This window comes from Netta rufina (assembly GCF_964035555.1).
Source record: "Netta rufina genome assembly, chromosome: 1".
Taxonomy (NCBI): domain Eukaryota; kingdom Metazoa; phylum Chordata; class Aves; order Anseriformes; family Anatidae; genus Netta; species Netta rufina.
The window spans coordinates 23,480,801-23,505,160 of NC_140123.1; the positions used below are offsets into that span (position 1 = coordinate 23,480,801).

The 24,360-nt window shown below is 36.0% G+C and overlaps 1 protein-coding gene across 5 annotated transcripts in view; it reads left to right on the top strand.

Annotated features, from left to right (window-relative positions):
• FRY (FRY microtubule binding protein) overlaps positions 1–24,360 on the top strand; it is a 188,120-nt gene that overhangs the window by 152,424 nt on the left and 11,336 nt on the right. For all 5 annotated transcript variants that reach the window (XM_084288656.1, XM_084288657.1, XM_084288658.1 and 2 more), the window contains 10 exons: positions 608–769; positions 1,569–1,643; positions 2,665–2,835; positions 8,687–8,887; positions 9,409–9,570; positions 13,180–13,343; positions 14,535–14,724; positions 20,983–21,132; positions 22,038–22,136; positions 22,581–22,664. In XM_084288656.1, coding sequence (XP_084144782.1) covers positions 608–769; positions 1,569–1,643; positions 2,665–2,835; positions 8,687–8,887; positions 9,409–9,570; positions 13,180–13,343; positions 14,535–14,724; positions 20,983–21,132; positions 22,038–22,136; positions 22,581–22,664 — 1,458 coding nt within the window. The remainder of the gene's footprint in view (positions 1–607; positions 770–1,568; positions 1,644–2,664; positions 2,836–8,686; positions 8,888–9,408; positions 9,571–13,179; positions 13,344–14,534; positions 14,725–20,982; positions 21,133–22,037; positions 22,137–22,580; positions 22,665–24,360) is intronic.

Below are 24,360 nucleotides of genomic sequence, written 5' to 3' on the forward strand. Positions count from 1 at the left end.
ACATAAAAAGATCTTGTACTATTGTTATAAAGGGCTTTTTCTTGTTGTTTAATGTACGGTGGAGTCACCATCCATGGGGGTGTTTAAGGAAAGGTTGGATATGGTACTTAGGGAAATGTTTTAGTGGGTGATATTGGTGGTAGGGGGACAGCTGGACCAGATGATCTTCGAGGTCTTTTCCAACCTTAATGATTCTATGTAGAAACATGGAGAGGAAAAAAAAAAAAGGGGGGGGGGGAGGGCAAGAAATCTGGATTTGAAATAAATTTCATAAGCGTTCTGCTTTCTGGTTTTGTTGTTGTGGTTGGGTGTTTTTTTGGCTACTTCTTATGTTATAGACTATTAGTTGTTTTGAATGTTAGCTATTAGGGAACAGAATCACTCACTGCTAGGTGTGGTAATAGCCACTGTGATTTCACAGTGGAAAGTAACGTACATACATACAAATTGATGTGAAATTTGTGAACCCCTTGTTTCCCCCATGCTTGTGATCTTCATAGTAATCTTTCCCTGCAACTTAAGTAGCAGGCCCCATTGTAAGTTCGCCCAGGAGCATTGTGTTAGTAAATACCTAGTTAATTAGTTAATAAATTACTCTCTATTTAAGACTCCAATTATCGGGAGGCGGTATGATGAGCTGCAAAGTTCTTCTGGACGAGATGGTAAACCTAGGGCAATGGCTGTCACCCGAAGCACTTCTTCAACCTCATCGGGATCTAACTCCAATGTCCTTGTTCCTGTGAGCTGGAAGAGACCACAGTACTCTCAGGTAAACTCTTTCAAGTAGCACACAATTTATTTACAAGTTGCACTTGGAGCAACTGAATTACCGCACACTGGGTTCCAGACTGGCTGTGGAATAGCAGCACAAGCATCTGATGTGTGTGCTGAATTATCTTTCTCTTAGACTCAGAAATTGACTGCTGTGTTTTATAATACAGCCTTCTTTCAACCTGTAGTAAATGCATCTAAGACCTCAGTGTCACATTTAGCTAAAACTAACAGGTGAGTCCAGGTGTTAACAAGGAGAGCAGATAGATAGCAAGTGCCATTTTGTAACTGTTGTTTTCTTGGGAAATAGATAAAAAGAATTCCTTGGTACAATTATCCTAAAAGTGATGTTTGATTACATTATTGATTTTTCGTTAGCTGCCAGTTAAAACAAAACCATGAAGAATAACTGTATTTATTGTTTTCTTCTTTCTTTTATATGTAGCAGATTATAGAGGAGTGACTCAGCCTCCAATTCTGCAAAACATAATTATGTATGTGCTTAATTCTAAGGCTGTGAACTGTCCTTTTGAAGTGATCCACAGGATCTAATGTTTTCTTATTATGCTCAATAGAATTAATAGGCTAATTTTAAAATAATGAGCACCAAAATAATTAACAGCTATTTTTATTTTTCCGTGTATGCACAGTTGCTCTGAAAACAACCCTGTGAGCACTGAATGACTAATTCTTTGGCTGGTTCTTTCTAATTAAAAATTGTTAATGTATGTTTGTAGCCACCAGGAGAATGAGTGCTTTAAAAAAAATGCTAACTTGAGAAACATCTTGTCTCCTAGAAAAGGACAAAGGAAAAGCTGGTACATGTCCTTTCTCTGTGTGGTCAGGAAGTTGGGCTGAGTAAAAACCCTTCAGTAAGTAGCTTTGTATTGACCCTTTCTATATTACATTGTGCCCAAAAATTTAAATGTAAAGAACTCTATTTCCCAGTGTTGTTGACCCAATTCGTGTGATTTAATGTCACATCACAGTCATTCTAATTTACCCTGCTCTATGCTGCATTTCTCACCATATAGACCAGTGGGTAAATGGCCCTTCCACTTAAAGATTATTTACTTACAGAGCTACATGCTCTTTTTCTGTGTCAGATGTGATGTTATAGGATTTATGTATGGCAGCTCAGCGGGTAGAGGGTAATGATCTGTGGTATTACCAGTCTAAAGCCTTTATAGAGTACAAAATTAAATTACAGAAGTAAAACTGAGGTGGGATCTGATTTTTCTATTTGATACTAGTTGTAACTGTACTCTTTAAAAATTAATATTGTCTGGTGCTAGGAAATAAGCAATAGATCATCCAAAGTAGGAAGTTTTAGAAATAATTATTAAATATTCTCTATAGAGAAATGAACATTTCTGAATTATTTTGAATATTATTTATATATCATTTGTACTATGGTGCAAGATGGGGACCATTGCATCTTCACAACTAAATTGCACATATAATTATTTTTAGTAAGAAAGGAAAAAATATAGCATGTTGTGTTTTCTAATCTTGACATATTTTTGAACATCATTTTTAACTAGAAGCTTTTTGATGAACTTATCTCATCCCTTTGACAGTATTTGCTTTGCAAAATCCCCTGAATTTTGTTCTTGTAAATGTATACAAACATCCAGGCAACATCCATCTGCAGCCATTAGGAGGTAGCTGTAATATTCTTGGACGCGTTCCTGCAGTATGAAGTTGTTTCTTTGTACAAGTTTAATCTGAAGGCACCTGTCCAACATAAATAATAAAGAGTGTTCTAAAAATACTCAGTGAAGGAATTAGGTGTGTACTGGAAATACAGTCTTCCGAATAACCAATTACAGCTTTTAGGAAGAAACAACCGGAGTGAACAGTTTGTTACAAGAGAAATCCTTTGAATTGTAGGTGATTTTTTCTTCCTGTGGTGACTTGGATCTGATTGAGCACCAGACAAGCTTGGTGTCCTCAGAAGACGGAGCAAGGGAGCAGGAGAACATGGATGATTCAAACAGTGAACAACAATTCAGAGTCTTTAGGGACTTTGACTTCCTAGATGTTGAGCTGGAAGATGGGGAGGTACAGTATATTTTCTCTGAAACATCTCTTTTATTAAAACAGTTTGCTATTCTTTGTACTACAGACTGTACTTTTCTTATAAAACTAACTGTTTAACTATAAACTTTACTTTGAGTTGAGATTATTTATAATGTTCACTTAGTGTTTACTTCAGTAGCATAACAGTAACAGGCTACCACACCCTTCCTTTCTGAATCAACTTTAGGAAACACTGTGAAACTGTTACTGGAAGATAAAGCCTCTGTTCTAATACCTTTTAAGTGACTTCACCCTCAAGTGAATTTATTTTAAATACATTTTTTAAAATGTCTAAATTATTAATAAAAATATATTTTATTAAAAAAATAATTTGTTCCAAATCTGTTGGTTTGTGAGTAACCTACAAAATATGAATTCAGGCCTTCAGGCTGTTATTACTCTTACAAATGCTGATGAAATCACTAATGCTTGGAGAGAGGTAACTTCTCTGCTTAGGTGTCAGTGATTTCATGATTTCATGCAGGAGCAGAACCCTGGGGGCCCAGATCAAGTCTTGACAGGTCAGCTCATCTTTAGCTGAAACTGATGAAGGGAAAAGTTGAAGAAATGCTAAAAATTTTTGGGGGGGGCTGCACTCTTTAACTTTGCTTGTTTCAAACTTGGAGTGCTTCTTTCTGTTTGGGTGCCAGACAAGTCTAACAATTTTGTTGCTATTTAAATGTTCAGAAATTGTTAGCTCTTTTGATGAATGCAAATGCGTATCAAATCTGAAAGTTTAATCATAAACTGGACTAAGTTTTATAAGTGAATTCTCCCAGGCATTGCTCTTAACCCTGATCAGAACATGTGTACAGGAAGAAATAATCAGTTTTTTCCCTAGTAGAATTACACTAGTAATATTTAAGGTAAACTGACCCCTTACCTGTGAACTCAAGTACATCTAAATTTCACTTTTTTTCCGATGAAGAGAAAGGATGAATGAATGGAAGATTGTCACAGAGCCCTTATTTTCCAAGTCAGGAATCTCCTGTCAAAGTACAGTTACTTGGGCTCACAGTTGTGCATTGCTTTGCTCAAAATAAAATAAAAAAGCAGGTGACACCAGTGGTTGAAAATACATAATGAAGGAGCTTTATTCCGCAAACAACAACAAGTAATAGAACATTAATGCCAAATTGCTTTCTCAGAGAGATGTACTGGCTGCAATTGTGTCTGCCTTAAATACTTTCAAAATATTAAAAGGAATTGGGACTCATTATCATAGAATAATTGTTTGTCCAGTGAGTGATATTTAGGAATTTCTTCTTTCTCTTCAGCAGTTAAAAGCATATATGTATTACATATAATTGTGCAGAACAATTCCTATCCAAAAGAGTTCACCTTCATGGACTCTGATCCTGCAAAGATTTGAGGATAAGTTCAAGACTGAGGCCTGAATTAATCAATATATTGATTGTTTTAAGTTGGTTGTGAGAGAGATACTAAACTGCTCAAGTTTTATGTGATGTATAACTAAAAATATCATTTTTTACATAATGCAGTTCTGAAATTGCCATGGATCTGAAACCTTGCATTCCAAGGTTTTGTCCTGCCTGATTTAATACTACTTTAGTGAAATAGATACTTCAGCCAAATTCAAACCTGGAAGAAGAAGCTATATCTCTAATGACTCAGTTGAAATCAGGTCTGAATTTGATATATTCATAAGCATGAGTAAAGCAATGTTGGCAAACTTAAACTAGCAAGAACACAAATAGACTTTCAAAAGAAGTTATGATTTAAGCTAGTCAATGATGCTTGTATCATCCCCAGATCAAAAAAAATATACTTTTTTGAAACTTCATAGAGATGTGAAGATAAGTAATGAACGTTTTCAAACTTAAAAGATAGGCTGAAGAGTTGAAGTTTTTGTGATAACATTAGCTATAACTGTAGGCAAATGTTTGTCTATGATGTCTTTAATACAGTAATTTTACATAGATTCTTTCTATTTGTTTTTCTATCTGTTATATCTGCTACCCAGGAACTTCAGGTAAGAATGCTACTTGAACTCAGATGTGCTAGTATATGTTATGCCTTCTTGCAAACTTGTATTATAAAATAACCTCATAGGTTTTTTTGTTGCCCTCCCCCTCTTCAGTGTGTGGGTGGGGGGGGTAGGTGTGTGCTTGGATTTCTGACAGTGCTTCATATTTTTGTCTTGTATTAGAAATATTTTTTAGTTCTTTTTCAAAAAATAAGTTTTAAATGACATTCTGCTTCATATTATGTTTGGTTTTGACATTTTCAATGGTCTTGACAAACTTTGAAATATCTTAATTCTAGTATCAACATTTCAGAATTGGGCTATTTCACCTCTGTGTGTAAAAACTGTGTAAAAACAAAAGAACTTAATTATTTAAAACATAGTAAAGTTTATTCCATTTGTTCCTATGGACAAATAGTATGTAATTCCCAGCATTTCAGTTGTAGAACATTGGCTCCTTTTAGCATCTTGCTAAAGCTGATACCTAAGACCTCTTCAGAAAGGTCAGTCATTGTTTTGACTGAAGTGCCTTAAATGAACTAAACAAATTAATTTAAAGCCTTAAATGAATTGAATAAATTAATTCATTCAGCTGTATACTCCTACTACCCTTTCCGGAATCATTTACCCTGTGGAGAAACCTGGAAAGGCACATCAGTGTTTGTGAGTTTGGGAACTAAATTTGCAGTTTATCCATGTATAGTGAGTACTGCAATGACACAGAATTGGAATGAATTGTAGAAGTGATTTAAAAATATATATATTAACAACAGTATTTTGTATATATGTTTGTATATCATAGCTACTATGAAAAAACAAAACAACAACAAAAACACAAAATGTCTTTGTCTCAAAATGCCTGTGCTCTAAAAGATAAAAACCTTTGGAAGTGTTACTGTACTATTTAGTTCCACAATGCGTTTGCCTATACCCTACAATGTTTTTGTGACTTCAGTGACTTTGCATACTGTGTCAATACAGTAAGGTAAAAACTTGTCTGAAAGAAGTGTGGTTCTTACCAGTTTTTTTGAAGGAGATATGCTGCTGTCTCCCACATTGTGTTACTCCCTTTTTTTTCTGACCTTTCTGTGCCTCCCTTTCCCCTGCGTTGTGGTTATGTTTAAAGCAGCTGCGATGGCCAGTCTGCACCTTTACCAGAGGGCAGTGATTATGGAAAGTCCTATGTAATAGCTGCAAGGCATGTTTATAAGTGACTCTTTTCTCTGGAATTGATGTTTGTTCCTGGTGGCTTTTAAGATAGGTGATATCTCTGCTCCTACTGTAGATAAAATGAGCAGCGTCTCAAATACATCTTCCCTCCTGCTTGTTCACTGTGAAGAAAATACTGCTTCAGACTACAAAACCAACTCCACCTCAGTATATGTGTTGGCCTCTTGTTTAAATTCAGTTTAAATTCTGGGTGTCCCTGTAGAAAGGTTATGCTAACCCAGATACTGTAGGTTATTTCATCTCTCACCCTTCTCTCTCACTTTTAATTCACTCCCCCCTTCTAATAGCATGCCCTAGAAGTGTCATTTTTCATTTCTCTTCTTTTTGCTGGCTTCCTTCTTTAACCCATTGCAGAAGAAAACCACAAGAAATAGGCCCATAGACACAGGCTGCAAAATTCACTGATAGCTGCCCCAGGCACCATGAGGATCATGGTCATAATGGTCATCTTTGCTTGCTTGCTTGCTTGCTTTGTTTCATTATTTTTTTAGTTCAGTAACTGACATTTTTGTGGAGGATGCCCCTTGCTGCACGTATCCTCCAGCCTTCATGGGGGAGGATGGATTGCCTAAGAATTTGCTAAAATAAGTAGCTGGAAACTGCACAATCATTTTTCTGAGTTAGAGACCTAATTTATTAAATGTTTTTGGATCCCTTCCTGCACAAAACTACTATATGATCCCAGTGCCAGGATGAAAAAAATCGTTTTCATTTGTTCTTAAATATACTGCCCAGGGAAGTGGTGGAGTCACCATCCCTGGAAGTCTTCAAAAGACGTTTAGATGTAGAGCTTAGGGATATGGTTTAGTGGGGACTGCTAGCGTTAGGTCAGAGGTTGGACTCGATGACCTTGAGGTCTCTTCCAACCTAGAAATTCTGTGTGATTCTGTGTGATAATGTCTTCTTTAATTCTACATGTTCTTGTGGATTACAATTCTTGCATTTCTGGATTTTTTTTCCTAAAAATGTATCTTTCTTTTTTCCTAATACTTTTTCATGAAAGATGAGCAGAGTCTCATAAAACTGAACTGTTCCCAGTCATTTTCCAAAATCCGTTGCTTTAAAGGGCAATGATGCAAAATAAGATCTGTTTGTGCAAGTTGTTTGATTGTTTAGGAGGTTAGACTGCTATTGAATTAATTGCACATTAAGCACTTTGAGGCACCCACTCAGTAAATGTCTGAGTCCTGAATAGGGATTACTCAAGTGTTTAAAAACAGAAATCTGCTGAAGTACATTACTGAACTGAGACTTTTTTCTATGATTGAACATAATTTTAATCTGCGTGAGCCCGAGAGAAATTCTTCTATAATCAGTGATTTGCTAATATTTATGATTTTTTTAGGCAGAGCAATATTTTTCTCAAATTCAGCTGTTTCATATTTAAAAGATCACTGCCAACTTGAATTCTGAGCACTTGCTTTGCTTGTTTAAGAACGTTGCTTCTTACAGTCTTGTTTTAAGAAGGCATCTTTGAACTTTAAGAAACATTTCTTTCCTCTATCCATTTCCTTCCCATGTTGATGTAATGTTGAGGGTTTTCACCTAGAGAAAGGGCTCAAAGCTGCTGCTGGATGCTTCTGGGTAGACCTTCCCGTGCTTTGTAAGGCTCATTTGGACTCCATGGTCCATAGCAGGAGCGGTTGCAGATGCTCTTGCATTGCTGGGGAAGAACCTGGCCAGACTTGACTAAGGGAGCAAGAGAATTAGGGTAACTAGTGATACCAAGTACAGTCTGCTGAAAATATAAATAAACAAATGGAAAAATGGTGGAAAATGATTTGTCACCTTTATACATGAAAGAAATTAAGTGATCTTTGTATCAGTTCACTAGCTTAACAAAGTTATGCAATTTGCTTAATGCATTCAGCTTTATGCAACTGTATGTGAAAATCCAAACTGAAAGTTAACCAAGTTCACTTGACGGAAAATGAAAAAAATTAAATTTTTCACTTAAAAAGTGAAATCTTATTTGGTACTATACTTCTCAAAGTATTCTTTCAAGTAACTTAGCTAAGTTCAAATTACAAAAATAAACCACATAGGCTTGAATAAATTTAAAAGGAGTGCTGCTTCAGCTATTACATTTTGCGTGCTAAATGAAGAGTGCATTCAAATCTACCTTACCTCATTGCTATGGTAATGTACATAAAGAAAAAATTAAAAATCTTTAATGTATGTTTCACGGTTGAAACATTGCTATGACCCATGCTCCTAATATTTTTAAACATCATGAGCAAAAGACCTTAAAATTGTTTCCAAACTTCCCTTTTGCCTGTAATTGCTCTACTGGTATTGAGATGTGTATGTACGTGGACTTACAAAAAAAAAATGAATTGTTAAATCGGCAAATGCATGAAACACATCTAATACTGAAAAGAATGACTCTTCATTTAACTGTCATTTCCATGCTTCTGCTCTTACCTGCAGGTGAAGTGCTGGACAGTTTTAAATGCTCCTGTTACATTATAGCTTAACAAAATAATGTCTATATCAAATTTGTATTATATTTTCACATTTAAAAAAATATTTCCTGACCTAACTTTGATCTAATGATTAATTCATTGTATATGATGAGTATCAAGTCAAGGGAGCTGACCCTACGTCCCATTTCAGGGTGAGAGCATGGACAACTTCAACTGGGGAGTTCGGAGACGGTCTCTGGATAGCCTGGACAAGTGTGACATGCAGCTGCTGGAGGAGAGCCAGCTCTCAGGGAGCACGCCCAGCCTGAACAAAATGAACCGTGAGGACTCAGATGAGTCATCAGAGGAGGAGGACCTGACCACCAGCCAAATCTTGGAGAACTCAGACCTAGTGAGTTGCAAACCTGCAATTTAACAATAGATTGGGCTGTGTTTTAAATAAGCTGGGCTTTTAGTTTCCTCTTGTCCAGGTGCAATCTAATCAGCTGACACTGGGGGATGGCATTCAATGCGGTATTTTCTCACTGTTTGCTTTTCCCTTATTTGAAAATGTATGCAAGAATTCTAATGCAAAATTCAAAACACAGAAAGCATCGTATCTGATTAGATACCCTTTTTTCATAAATTGCGTAAGTGACTAGTAGTAAATCTATCTGATAAATTGAATACTGAAAGAATAGAACAAGACTTCCATTTTGCAAACTGGGTCAGGTTTTCATTGTTAATTTCTGGGATGCTTGCATACAATTTCTGTGATAGAAATATTGAAAGGGTTATACTGTGACTACATGTACAAGCTAATAGAGCCACTGTCACTGTCCTTTAATGTTCGCTTTGCGTGTTCATAAAAGCAATGTTTGGTAAGGTAGCTGCATACTCAGTTCTTTTGTGCTTTTGATGTATTTTGTACAGATTATAAATCTTTCCCCCTCTGAGGATACAAACCACATTGACTCACTTTCTACATCGTGTGACACAACTTCAGCTGACCCTCATCATTTTAATATAGGAACATCTAGCTTTGATGGGTCTTTGCCTGATATGAATAATCTCCAAGTGTCTGAAGGATCCAAGGTGAATAAAATTTTACTTTCTTTTCAAACTACAATGAATTTAATGTAACATGTTGACAAGTTTATTTTACTTAGATGTTCATGAAAGGTTTGATCTGTGAAAGCAAGTATATTCTGACTTCCTGTACATAATGGTATAATTCAGTATATTCATATGCTCCTGAACACTCATAACCTTTCTGTTCTACTTATGCTTTCTTTATTAAAAGTTTTTATTTGTTGTTTCTTGAGGATATTGCACTATATATACACCAAGATGCTACTAGCTCATTAGAAGACAAATTCATGAACTGGGTACAAGTTACAACTCTAAAGGAATACTTTTTTGTTCTTCATGCTGATTTAACAGAACAATATGCCAACTCATGGGGTGGGTGTATGCATGTATTCACTGAGATTTTTTTGTATGTGGGAACCTATTGTACAGTTGTGTGCACTGGATTCAGTTCTTGCCTTTTGGCAGACGCTCAGAAATTTTAAATTCATGACCACAGTATTAAGCCATCTTGGGTGGAAGGAGGCAGAAGGATTTGCGAGGATAAAACAACCATGTTCATCACAGTTTATTTCAGACAAATGTATCAGAAGACGAACATAATGTAAGGTTGGTAAATGGTTGTCAGTGTGAGGGCAGTTTCTTTAATTTCCTGTTTGATAATGCTTCTGGTTTTGGGAGATTAGGTGAACGCTTTCTTTCCAGAAATATAATTTGAAGGTTTTTTATTGTGGCTTTATGACACTTCTGCCTTAACAGTAAAGCTTTCTCTGTTGTGTCTGGATTGGATTTCTTATGCAGAGGAGCAGTGTGAGAATAGAACAGGGGAGGAAAATAGTTACCTCGTGTATTCCTCAGCTTTCATTCCTGTTCTTGCTTTTGGTCTGTTCCAAACGCAGCCACGCAAGTAATGGGTACACTGCATGTTACTGAAGTTACAGAAACTAGAATTCTAGATGACAGGTTGTAGAAAAGGAGGTTGGAATTGTGCTCAGTATTGGACTAATTGTGCTAGAAACCTCCCTAAGAGGGAGAAAGAACAGAAGGAGGGAGATGTGCTTAAGGATCAGGGAGGAGGGAAACTTCTTAAAATAATGGTTGTGGAAAATATAAAACTGATTATCATTTGTCAAAACAACTCTTGGTAATTTCTACATAATAACTTGTCTATAAGCAGAAGTTGGCAGAATTTCAGTTCAGGAAGCTATAGTCTGAACAGATACGTTTGCAGGTGGTGACTGCGGCTAATCTTGTACCTTCAGATGTAGTAGCTGTTGGTGCCGCACATTAAGAATTGCAAATCACAGTTCAGAAGTTTCGTGTAGGCCTGGGGTTTGTAATCTTTACTATGAAAATGTCTTTAATGCCCCAATATGTAATGCACCAGTGTTCAGCACAAAGCTTTGGAAACAGAAAATGTGTAAATAATGAAAAAGCACGGTGGTTTCTTGTGAGGTTGACAGGCAAATTCACTTAGTCCTGAGACAGGTTTGAAGTTAGTGAGGTACATAACCCAAGTTGACAGGGATTTGCCAGTGTTCGAAGGATACTTGAACTGATAAACTCTACACAGAGTGCCTTCTTAGTGTTTTTTTACCTCAAAGAGATTTTCTTTTAGTATGCATACTTCTGTGTTTTTACTCAAAACAAACTGTAGGAAGTATAAATAAAGTTAAAATGCTTGGTTTGGTATTTATTTTAAGGAAGAAGTCATCCAATTTTTAGTCAGAAAACTTGAAACTTGCACCTCAGTAATTTTTACTTAATTTGATAACACAAAATCTGAGTCCTTTCTTGTTTCGCTTTTTGTCTGAGTTTTTATTTCCAGAGTGCTAATGGTATGTCAACAATGCAGAGGAAAATGTTTGTTACTTCTTTAGTGCTATATGAAAAGATTTAGTTGTTGCATCACAATCAAAAACAAAAATATCACCTCTGCTTTTAAATAGATGCAGTGAATGAGAGCAACAGACATTAAAAGGCCTTCTCAAATGGCTCAGTGCCAAAATCCAGATGTTATCATTAATGACACAAGTTGATTAAACTTATTTTCTATTAAAGATAGTGATGGCAATAATTTAAGATAGTATTTATAAGGGATCAGAAGGCAATGGTAGATTACGCTATGTGGATGCAAAGATTAAGATAACATCTTGTATATTTTTCAAGTTATCAAAACTCCTCTATTTTTGGAAGTGTATTCTAATCCTACATGTGAAATCCATTGCTACACGAATCTTTAGAATTCACGTTTTTTCTTTTTCTTTTTTGAACATCTTGGTGGACTCCAGTGGATGGGAGGTGTTTGTTTCACCTTTCTTTGCACTTTATCCCATCAAAATGTGTTTTCCTCATACAAACACTCTCATTGCCATAAACAAACCAATAGTTCAGTAGTAGCATTTCATATTTGAAAGTGGTTAATGCTAACTTCTTCTTGACAAAGCATAAAACATTTGTGCTTCTTGACAGTTGCTCTGACTCCTATTCTCGTAATCCAGCCTTTTAGCTTTTATTTCTCTTTTCAAAACAGTTTGTGCTGTGATTCATTTCACCCCTCTTGGACTCAGAAATACTCTTATCACTTTAGGTTATTAAAGAAAAAAATCAACCACCTTTCTCCTACTTAATTTCTTATCTCGTTTAATTTTCAGAAATTCAAATCCCAAAAATTTATCTGTAGGATTCAAGCAGGTCTGGTAACCTGCAGAGGGCCTCTTTTCACTTCAAATTCAACTTGCCATAAACTTCCCTCCCTACCAGCCCACAACACACATACATACATGCACATATACATCTGTGCACAGGCACACACCTCATGAGACGCCTCAAACAGAAAAGAAGAAAAAAATAAAGAGTTTATGTACTTCACATTGCAGTCATCCCAACAGGAACTGCTTTGCAGAAATGCTGTGGATGGTGCAGACAAATTGCAAAAGGTTAAAACTGAAACAAAATTTGTTCAGACTAAAAATGCAAGACAAATTGGAAAGATTTCAAGAAGAAATCAAGAGAGGCGATCAGAGGTGTCCATTAGCTTTAGATGCTAATGGACTGAAAAAAAAAAAAAAGAGAGGAAGGAAATGATAGAAACGTAATCCTTTTCATGGCCTGGGTTCCTCTTGAATGGCAGTTACTATGTAAATATGACATGCTAAGAATAACTCTCAATTCTAAGCATGCGTACAGTCTTCCAGACAGTGATTGTTTTCAATACGTTTTGAGAGTTGTTAATATACTCTTGGACCCTGCAAAGTGCTAAATGGGAAGGACAGCCTGGCAGTAAGAAGAACCCTATTGTTTTTCCTGGAAAAAGAAATACTTCCCTTCTATGATGCCAACTATATTGAAATCTGAAATTCTTTTCTTCAACTCAATTTGTCTTGCAATACTTAAAACCAACATTGGTCCAAGATCTCAAGTTAAGCAAATACAGTATTTTTACTGAAGTTTAACTTGATTCATGTCTTTTATAGCATAGGGATTAATATCTGTGCAATTTAATGTTCTGTCAAGTATGTGTGTTTTCTTTTTTTCATTAAGCACTTTCTAGGTATTAGTGGTATTAACTTACTAATTTGCTGTTTTCTAAGACATCATCATTCACTCCCCTAGGTTGAAGCTGTACATGAAGAGCAAGATATAGCAGTCCATGAGGATGACCTTTCGGGGTCTACAAATGAACTCCCTGGAGCATTTGAATGCAGTGATAGCCTTAGTCTGGATATGACAGAGACTGAAGAGAAAGTTGACAGGCTGGAACAATTCGCTCTTACCAGGTACTTGTATATATTAGCGTATGTAAAAATGCTGTTATGTTGTACAACAAAGTGGTAGTAAGGTGTTAGTTATATCATGGAATGGCTCTTTTGGTCACTGGAGATGTAAAGTTCTTGTGAGTTTAGAGTATGAAGACAGTGTCAAAATTATCAGCAGGTTTATTGTTAAACTCCAAAAAGAACAAGACTCTCTGTATGCACAGTTCATATCTTGTTTTTCCCACGCATCTAAGCAGTTAGTCATTACATACATAAATATTTTTTTAATGATTTTTAAAGTTTTGCAGTAACAAATTATGCTTAGTTGACTGTTCAACAGATCAACCATGCATTCATCCTTCTGATTGCTTGTGGGTCATAAGGAGGTCACAGTACACAGATGGGATTTGTGACAGTACTGTTGAACCCTCCAGATGATCATTGCAGGGCCTCAGTAAATGTTGCACCAAAGTATCAAGATGTTTCCTTGCGATGTGCAGATCCTTCAGATTTTGAATGCTGAGTTAGATTGCAGTCAACATCTTTTTATGAAGAGTAAAGTAGTAAGGATGCATAGAGGCCTTCTCTCGCTTTCTTTGTGCCACATTTCAGAATCACAACTCCTGTTCTTGGGAGCCATAGGAAGTATTTCTCCACCTCAAAGGGGCAAGTAGCTTAGTACCCTTTATAAATTGGAGTCAACCAGTTTCATTGACCGTGGCAGAATGATGAGAAGTCTTATGAATGGGGAAAAGAGACAGATCTTATCTCATTTGTTATATTAGCAGGGGGAGGGTGATAAACCAAATGGGTCAGAATGTATAATGTTTGTACAGGCTGAGATATTTTTTTCAAAATATATGTTTTGCTATACATTATTATAACCAAGTTTTCCCAGAAGAGGCGTCTTTCATCTTGGCTTCTATCATCCTGTGAAGTTTTAACCTTCTTCCTCCAAACCATTGTATGATAAAGCAATTCAAGTATCCCAGGATGGGGAAATATAGATGATGATAGGAATTCTCATTTGGATGTTTTTCTCATTGTGGCCAACATCTTGCCAGTCTTCAAAAGTAGCTTGAAAGTTGATGAGTATCTTTAGAAAGATGCTGTAATTGGTCCTGTGATTACATCTCTCAATTATAGTGTATTTTATCTGACACCTTCTCATTATTTTCCTTTCATCATAGTTTATTTTCTCTTCTCCTTCAGTTTTGGAGATGTTGATCGAAATGCCTCCCCTCCACCCTCGCCATTTTTTTCTGCCATCCTTGCTGCATTTCAGCCAGCAGCCTGTGACGATGCAGAAGAAGCCTGGCGTAGTCATATCAACCAGCTCATGTGCGATTCTGATGGTTCCTGTGCAGTTTATACATTTCATGTGTTCTCTTCCCTGTTTAAGGTGAGAAAATACATTTAAGAGATAACATCAAAATGTTTAGATTGTGCATGGCTATTAGGATGGCTGTTGATAGTGGTACTAGTAACGAACTAACAGTGGTGTCACTGTTTTAATTTTGCGTGTTACAGAATTATACTAGACTATCATGCAGAACTGTCCTCTAGGACTAGTTTTGTCATAAAAGTAACATGTATCTCATAGTTGTGGGTTTGAAGATAACATTACAGAACGCAGATCCACTTCAAAGAGTATTCTGTACTTTAGAAGTAGTCTGAAACAACAACTGTAAGAGAGAGGAAATAGCCTTTTCATCTGAAACTATTGTTAATCTGTTATTTCAACGTAACCTGTTGAAATTTGACCATGCCCAGTGTAAATGTCAACATTATTAAATATTTTGTAGCTAATAATTTGAATAGAAATATCCAACTGCCATCATATAAAATAAATTCCAGAGAATGTGTCTAAAGACTAGAGATGCATTTTTCCTTTCTAAAGCTGTGTGCATACAAAGATAAGAATCATGCAAGAAGATAAGAAAAAAATACATTAAATGTACGAGCTGTTCTAAGAAATCACTGTCTGTATTTGCATGTAATTAGTTTTAAAGCAGTTTTTTACTGTTTTTCCTGCTTTATGTGAGGCAGCTGCAGGATGTATCACATTCTGCAGCAGAGTACACAACAGTTATGTAACTTCATGCAGACTTAAATTACCTGTGGTTTCAGAGTATGCAGTTTTTTTATTAGCAAAGAGGGACCCTGCTAATAAATGCACCATCTCAAGATCTTTTGGTATATTTAAGACTGTTCTTACACGAAAGAAGCATCATGCTTTAGGACTGTCTTTTCCATCCTATTTCCTCTGCAGTTAGTTACATTTCTACTCTAGCTGTACACTGCATCCTCTTTTAAACATTGTACCACTTTAAATATGGGTACCTAAAGATAGGCATTCTTTTGAACACTGTCTCATAAATGACCATTTGAAAAAAAAACTCCCAGCATTGACTTAAGTGCATGACAGGGCAACTTCGAAAATTAACCCTGTGTTTCTTCATGGTGTAACAGCAAAAAAGTCGAAATACACATCAGTCCTAGAGATTAATGGCCCTGTTCAAGTATTTTGAGAGTTATTTGTCCTTTGTGTCCTCCTTGAAGAGGTGAAATGGAAATGGTGTCATGTACTTTTGAAAAGCAAAAAAAATAAATATAATGTAATGCAAGACCTAAACATTACCTGTGAAGTGCCTATATAAATCCAAATCGTGACATACACACAGTGCACTTGCTGTTATGCTTCTCCTGTTTTTGAAAGGTAGCCTACTAATGTTTTTCAGATAACTGGATAAGAAAGATTCAATACTGCTCTCAAAAGGTTTTTCAATAACTGTATAACATGAAAAACAGCAAAGAAAATTTAAAGGTGTTAATAGTATGAACAAACCAGGATTTTCTAGATGGAGCTACAGATGTATTTTTCATTTATAAAAATAGCTCTGTTACTTTTGCAGATTTTTTTTTCATAAGATCTCAGCTTCTCTGGAATTGTATTGTGTTTGCACTGTTAAACTTTACTACTCGTCCAATAACTTAAAAGATTTTTGACCCTCATGAACAGGAAGTTTGAGAAACAAACCGAATATTTGCTAGGCTCACAAGGCAAAGTACTGCCAAAATATTTAACTGTGAAGCAAAATCCTTGTTTGGAATAGCCTGTCAACTAAATAGTTAGTGAAGTGAAGGAAGTGCATTTTCCAGGGCACCTACATTTTGGTCTGCATCAAGTTGATGGTATCCTGGATGTTAGCCCACAATACGCTAAGCTTGTTTAAAATGCCTGAAATTATTGAAGTACTTTTCCTGTAAACTGGTCGTATCTCAAAGATCTCTGGATAATCCTTACAACTGTCTGCTCTAAGCTGCCTCTTCGTATTCTGTCAAATCAAATGTCTTCCAGAAGACCATCCGATTACAAGACAAGTACATTTGAGAGCCAGCAAGTAGTTTCCACAGTTGAGCCTTCTTGTTACTACAAATCCTCTTCCCAGAAGAGGAAACATCATGTTAACAAGAAAAAAAATGGGGGAATGTTATGTTATTATTTACGTTCACAGAAAACACAACGACTATATTCAGGCATATACATACGCGTAGTTGATATAATCGTGATGGTTGACACAATTACTCCCAATAGTCCCATTTCATAAAATATATGATGCATTCAGGCCTTGCTTGAAAGATTTCAGTCATTGTAATCTGCACCCAAAAGGACAATACTAAGAAACCTTGGTATAGAACTGATACTCCATGTATTTACAAAATAAATTTATTTAGTGAGGTAAAATACCCAGATACCAATATATGGTCTCTGACCATTTCAAGTTTTAATACTTTAGGACAGTGTTTAAGACTGTTGTATTTTTAACAGTGGATTGATTGTTGCTTCCATGAATATCTGAAAAGGAATGCAGTAGAGGAAGAATATGTTTACTGAATAATAAACACTAGACTGATCAGGTGTTGATGAAGCTATGACTAAAATGTTTTGAGGAAGTTATGTTCTTAAAATAAACTAAAATTGTTTAAACTCATTCACAGATGAGTGCAAGAAGGAACCTAAGGAGTTCATGGTCCGTATCTTGCCCAGACTACATTGTTCGTTTTGGTCTTTTTAACTTTTTTCTCTAAACTGTTCTTAACTTCTAGACTAAGATGAAACTTCAAAACATTCCTAGGCAAAGTAGTCCAGTACTTAGTCATGACTCCTAATCGTTTCAAAACTTCTGTGTTTTATGTCCATGACTGCTTGCTCTATCCATAGTGATACTCCTCTTTTCTTTGTAGTTTGTAGACCACTATCATGACTTCACCTATCCAAACTTTCTCTTATTTAATTTCAGTTCTTCCAGCTTTCACCATAAGCCACATTTTTGAAACTTCTAGCTGTTGCTATGGGCTCTTTTCAGTTAGTCTGTGTATTCCTTGAAAAGCAAGATCAGGTTCTTTACTTCAGCCTAAGTTTTTATTAGCACCGACTAGAATTGGATTAGATGTTATGTAGAAGTTATTTCTATGTAAAAACTTCTGATAACTACTTTACAGTAGGATAGAGTTAATTCATTTTTCACTTGTAATCCAATCTACTATGCAGATCTTTTTCTACAGAATTTTGCCTTTCTGGTTACTCTCCATCCTGAATGTGCTCTCTTGACTGTTTCTGTCTAGGTGTACAACCTTGTCCTTCTTTTTTTTTCCCTGCACCATTTTTCCAGTCTGTCAAGATCCCTGGCTCCCAAAGAGCTTGCAGGCACTGCAACTCAATCATCTATGCATTTAATATGCATGTTATATGTTCCATTATTCAGTATTTTCATTAACGACTTGGTTAGTGCCTAAGACAGATCCCAGTGTAATTCTGCTCAATTTATCTTTAAAATTGAACAGTGAGATGATGATAATTACCTTGTATGGTTTTCCATACCTAGTTACCTCTAGACCAAGTTTTTCTACCTCACTTCTAAGATAGTAAATGAATTAATATGCAACATATCAATTGCTTCTCCTCATATAGCATTTAAGCCTTTCATGGAAGTTAAATGGTTTTATATGATTGGCTGTAAAGAGTTCTGTACTGTCTATTATTTATCTCTTATACATTCCCACAGTTCCCCAAACTTGTAATTCCTTTTGCTTTTTGAGATAAACCCTTTCCTTATGTTTTTTACAACACCCTGTATTCTCTGAGTTCTCAAATATAATCGTTATGGCTTGTAGATTTCTTTACCCAGTATTACAATTATCATAACGTGAATTTCCCTAATCTGCAATGATGTAAAAAGATCCATTCTGACCTGATTTTTTATTGAGTCCAATTGATGTTTACCTGTTTCAGCTGTACCCAGATGTCCTTTCTGGGAGCAGTAAGGCAAAAGAAGGCATTTTCAGTAACATCTGTTAGCAGCTCCATTGTGAGTCCTTAGCCTTTCTCTTAATTATCTCTAGAATATTTTCTTGCGATTCTCTCTATTTCTAATTTGTTTGGCATCCACCTCTCTGATCATTGTGCCAACAATGTCATTCTAATTTTGGTGCCCAAGTTAGTAATTGAATAGTTTTATGTTCTGTTCTTTGCATGAGTATTTCCCTGAGTGAAGGCTTCATGATTTAGCCAGATATATGGCTTAATGTATTTTCTCTTTAAGTGGTACAGAATGTACTTCTGTCCTCTTTTTCACTAAAGAAATGCCCTCTTCTTCTTATCTCCTTTTCCCCATGAAGTTGCTTCTCATGGGCTCCTTCCTGCAAATTCTGAATGCACTCAGCTGTATTTTTTCTGTGGTCTCTCTTCATCGTTGCCTCAGAATCATAAACTCAGTTACTCCTCCCCACGAAGGGACTGCAGCACTTAAAAAGGTTACCCAGAGGGGCTGTGGATCTCAGATCTTGGAGCTTTCACATCTCATCTAGAAAAATCCATGGCTGACCTTACCTAGCGTTGTTAGCACCAGTCCCACTTCAAGGTGAAGGATGGACTAGATGTTTTCCAGAGCTCCCTTCCAGGCAATGGAAGTTTCTAAGTTTCTATCCCATGATCTATCTAAATTGCTTCCACTTTTACATTCTCAGCTACCTCTTCTCTGTTGGTTAGTTTCAAATCTAGATCTCCTTCCTTTCATTGAAGAGCTGTCAGCAAAAGTTGTACTGAGTTGGACCTAGTCTTTCAGAAGATATCCAAGTAGTAAACAAGCAACTGTCACCAAGCTCTGTGATTTAGATGATTCTGCTAGTTGCTCATAAAAATAATTATTTACCTGTTTTGGTAGTAATTAGTAAGAGCCCCTTGTCCCAGCTACAGGTTCAGTGCAGCAGAGAATCCAAGCTATGTGCTAAGTGACATGTGTAGGGCTTTGTTTTCTGTGTTGAAGCAAAAGGGTAGAAACATACCGTACCGGTATCATGCCAGTCTATGTGATCTTGGCTATGAACAGAGCCAGCTCAGTTTAGAGAGAATTTCACAGATAAGCAATGATGAAACGGTGCTGTCGAGAAAGTTTCTCTTTAACTATTTTATAAAATAGTTATGATATATACCCTACCTACAATGTGATTTTAGCTTTTTTTTTTTTTTTTTTAATAAAAAAAACATCCATTTCTACAACATCTGTTACCTATAATGTCTGAACTGAGCTCACCTGATTTTTAATTACTTCACATTGAGGCCCCAGAACAGGTGCAGTAAAGGCCATTTATATGTTTGTTGCCCAAATAGTTGTTCAGGAAGCACTTCTTTTCCAATAAAGAATGCTCACGGTGATATAGGTCCTCACTAACATTCCTCAGAGAAATGCCTGAAGTTATGTGGGGTGAATCATATAAAAGTGTTGCATACTTTTATTGTAAACAACATGTTCCTGGTGCTCCCGCCAGCTGGGCAGTTGGCCTTAGTGAGATATGTTTTGGCAGTGAAGCCTGCTCTGTATTTATCAATACAATTATTTCAGGTCTTGAAAGACTATTATTTTTATTAAAATATATTTTTATTTACTACTTGCTTTCTATATTAGCTACTGAAAAGAAAATATCAGTGCTAGAATGTTTCTGGAAGACTAAACTGTTTTAAGACTCAAAATATTAAAAAAAAAAAAAAAAAAAAAAAGAGAGAGAAGAAGAATTCCCGGATGCAATGCAGTATTTCTGGAGTCCACCCAAACAGCAGAAAAGTTTTAGTAAGAAGGTTTTTCCCACAGGGCAAAGCAAAAGTTCTTTTCTGTTTTGTTTTGTGTTTTTTTTCGTGCTGCTGTTTGGCATTAGGATGTCCATTATATTGTCTGATTAGCCACTTGACGTGGTGTACTAACAAAACAATGCCCGGAATGGGCAGAAAAAGTAATATGCTTGTCAACTTTGTTAACTCTGTACAACCAAATAAAAAAAAAAATATGCATGTGGATAAAAAGCTGTATAAAGATTGAATCAGCTTGATAAAAATACATTTCAGCAGTAGATAATTACTAACTCTGTATCTAGTTTCACAGCTGCCCAGCTCTACACTGTGATAATAATTATTGCTCAGTATCCTCGAGCAAGCATTCGGTTCTCCAGTTGTCCAGAAGGAGATGGTCTCTGTTGCATATTACTGTGCAAGACACATGCAATAACAAAGCAACAAAAAAAAAAAAAGCATGCCATTTTCCTCAGAAATGAGAGTAGCTTGTACCTGAGTAAAGAATGTGATAAGCTGTACTTTGTTTTACAGAATATTCAGAAAAGATTCTGCTTCCTAACCTGTGATGCAGCTAGCTACCTGGGAGACAACCTGCGAGGAATAGGCTCCAAGTTTGTGAGGTCTTCCCAGATGCTAACATCATGCTCAGAATGTCCTACTCTTTTTGTAGATGCAGAAACAGTGAGTATACTCCTTTCGAAAGGCATGTACTGCGTGGCAGTGTGGTATTTCATTGACTGTTTCACATTAGGGCAACTCCTGAACAGATATGTCAAGAAGGTACCCGCCTCCCATCTCTATTTATGTCTTGTTCTTAATCAAGTTTCTATTAATTTTTAATATTACTTCATTAGGTAAGTACTGACAGATGAGCAATAGGATGTGTTGAGCCTGCCTGCCAAAAAGTAGTATAAAACAAGTGTCTGCCCCACAAATGGAAAAGGAGAAGCTATTTTTTGTAGACTGCAGTATGGAAGATGAAAATATGTTTAGTGGCTTCATTTGAGACAACTAATGTGAACTGGATGATAAATATATATATATATAATAAATAAATATATATATATATAAAATAAATAAATATATATATATATATATAAAATAAATATATATATTAGGAAATGAGGTGGCTCTTGTTGTTTTCATTCTGGCCCATGTTTGTCCAAAAGCTTAATGACAGTGTGGCCTCACAGAGGAGCACTGAGGGAGGAACTTCTGAAGTTTAATCTTGGGTCTGCTTTTGGCCTGCAGTTGTGGCCATGAAGAGCTGCAACTCATGCCATTAGAGAGCAGTGGAGATTAACTAGTTAAGCTTTGAGCAGTATTTTATTTTAGGGAAGTCTTTCACCAAGCTGTTAAACGCGGATAATGATTTCATGTGTAAATTATCATAGGTGCACCTGTTGGTATTGAGCTCTCAGTATAGTATTCTTTGTGGCATAAACATAAAATCAAGCAGTTTTCAGTGCAAATATCTGTAAATCTATTATTTTGCAAAATATGTTCTCTAATATATTTTCTTTTCTATCAGTATTTTTATACTTTTATAGTGACATTTACTAGTGTTTTTGATTTCATTTTTCCAGCTTCTCTCTTGTGGCCTTCTTGAAAAGCTGAAGTTCAGTGTCCTAGAACTGCAAGAATACCTGGACACATACAACAACAGAAAAGAAGCAACACTCTCGGTATGCTGGATTCTGCCATTTTCTTGTTTTTGTATGCATGTATACTTGTACTATGTCAGGAGACTGAAGATAATGTCAAATCTGTTTCAGTTAACATTCAGTAAATGTTTCAGGTACTAGATTCATTAAATGTTTCTTTCTGAACATATGAACCAGAACTTTAAAAAAAAAAAAAAAAAAAAAAGTACCTTTATATTTTAGAAACATTTTCCTTTCTCCTATTTAGCAATTAATTAAATAATTTTCTTGTTTTATGCGATTCAAATACTAATAAAAATCAAAAATATATCTTTTTAATTATAGTCAAAGCAAATTGTATGAACAAAAATTACAATCACCAAATTTTGTTTACAGGCCATGGTGTGAAAACAAATACTGTTTACCTTTCTACAAATCAAGCTGTAGGCCTTACACATATCTTCTTTCATTTCTTTCTGAAAACAGTGGCTTGCAAACTGCAAAGCAACGTTTGCTGGGGGCTCACGAGATGGAGTTATTACCTGCCAGCCAGGGGACTCAGAAGAGAAGGTAATGAGCAAGGAGGAGTATTTTGCTCCTCTAAAGTGATGTACAATATAGCCTGTTCTTAGACCCACAAGATCCTGGTATACTTCCTTCTCATCTCTCTGCTGGGGTTGGGTATAATGCAGTTTTCACACTCAGGACTCAAAGGTATTCAGAGCTAACCCTGCCTGAGTTGTGTGTGCAGTCCCTTTTAGAAAGATATCACATCAGAAATCAATTTCCCACAACAAAGTGTCTCTGAAAATCACTCCGGATGTATTGTGCTTCCACATTACACCCATTTTATCTACAGATTTTACAGGCTCAATCTGCTAAACAGCAAGACCTGTCTGGTTGAAATCCACTTAGATTCGCAGTTATGAATATTCGCAGTTATTTACAGTTACTGACTGTAAAATGGCCAGTGAAATTATTTATATATATCCATAAACACATATACTTAGTATATTAATTCCGGTTAAGAAATCAATCTTCTCAGAGATTATCACCATCAGCTGGCATCCCTGTGATTTAATATACTAAGTAGAGGAAACAGCTGGTATCTTAATCATATAGAATAAGTTGGGAACTGTTTTGTGGGGATTTTTTTTTCTTTTTGGAGGAAAAAGATTGAAGGCTTGGAAAGAGAGAAGGCTAGGGAGAATTAGCCAAAATCAGGAAGCAACAACAGCATGTAGAAAAAAGTGACATCTCCTCTTTCCATGTATTTTATCTTACAAAAGATGATGATGACGTTTTCAGAACTTGCCTGTTGTAATTTTATTTATTTATTTATTTATTTATTTTGAAAGACCTTGTTTTATGGTCATGTTGGTTTTGGTTTGCTTGTCTTCTCCCTTAATTCATTTTATTTTCTTCTGTTTTTATCTTAACTTCTCATTCCCATCTCTATGTACGTGTCTTCCTGTGTTTGCTCTCACTTGTGTTTGGGGTTTGTTTTTTCTTTTGTTTTCATTTGTGCCTTCTCAATAATCCCATATCCTTGCCACCCCTGCTTTTTGGCTTCCTTGACCCTATTAGCAAATCTGATTTGTTAATAAATCCTCTGGCTATAATCACAGGTGTTGGGAAAACTGTTTAATCTTCCCACATCTGGCACTGTCAACAGCAAAAGTTACATGCCTCTTCCAATGCATTTAAATGAGATACTGGTTCATTGTTGTGGTGTACAGGGACGTTACGAGTGAGCTATTCTCAAATCTAAGAAAGAGGGACCCAGAACACAGACTCCTGAGTTTGTGTTTTGAAAAAGTAGAGCAGAGAGAATGATGAGGAGAAGGAGTAAACTATGAACTGAGCTAATATATAAATGGCCTAAAAGCATCTAAAAGTTAATAAATACACTCCATTTGTGTTTAATTATCTTTTTGAAATTAGATGTTCTTTGTTTCAGAATTAAATGTGAAACAGGGGTCGGTATTCTTACTGCTTATCAAGCAGATTGAAGAAAACGGGTTTCTCAGTCCTGCAGGAATCCCTGTTCTATCCCCAGCAATGTCCCTTCAGCCTGAAGTGCATTATTCCTTGGAAGTTGATGGAATAGTAGGTCTTTGATAACAGGCATATATTTATTTTTCTCTCCTTGGATTTACCTATCAGTTGAAACAGCTCTTCCCAAGGGAACTTTGGAACTCATACATGATAATTCATTCTGTTTACTCAACAAAAGAGTGATGGGAGGGAGAGTCTAGGGAAACTG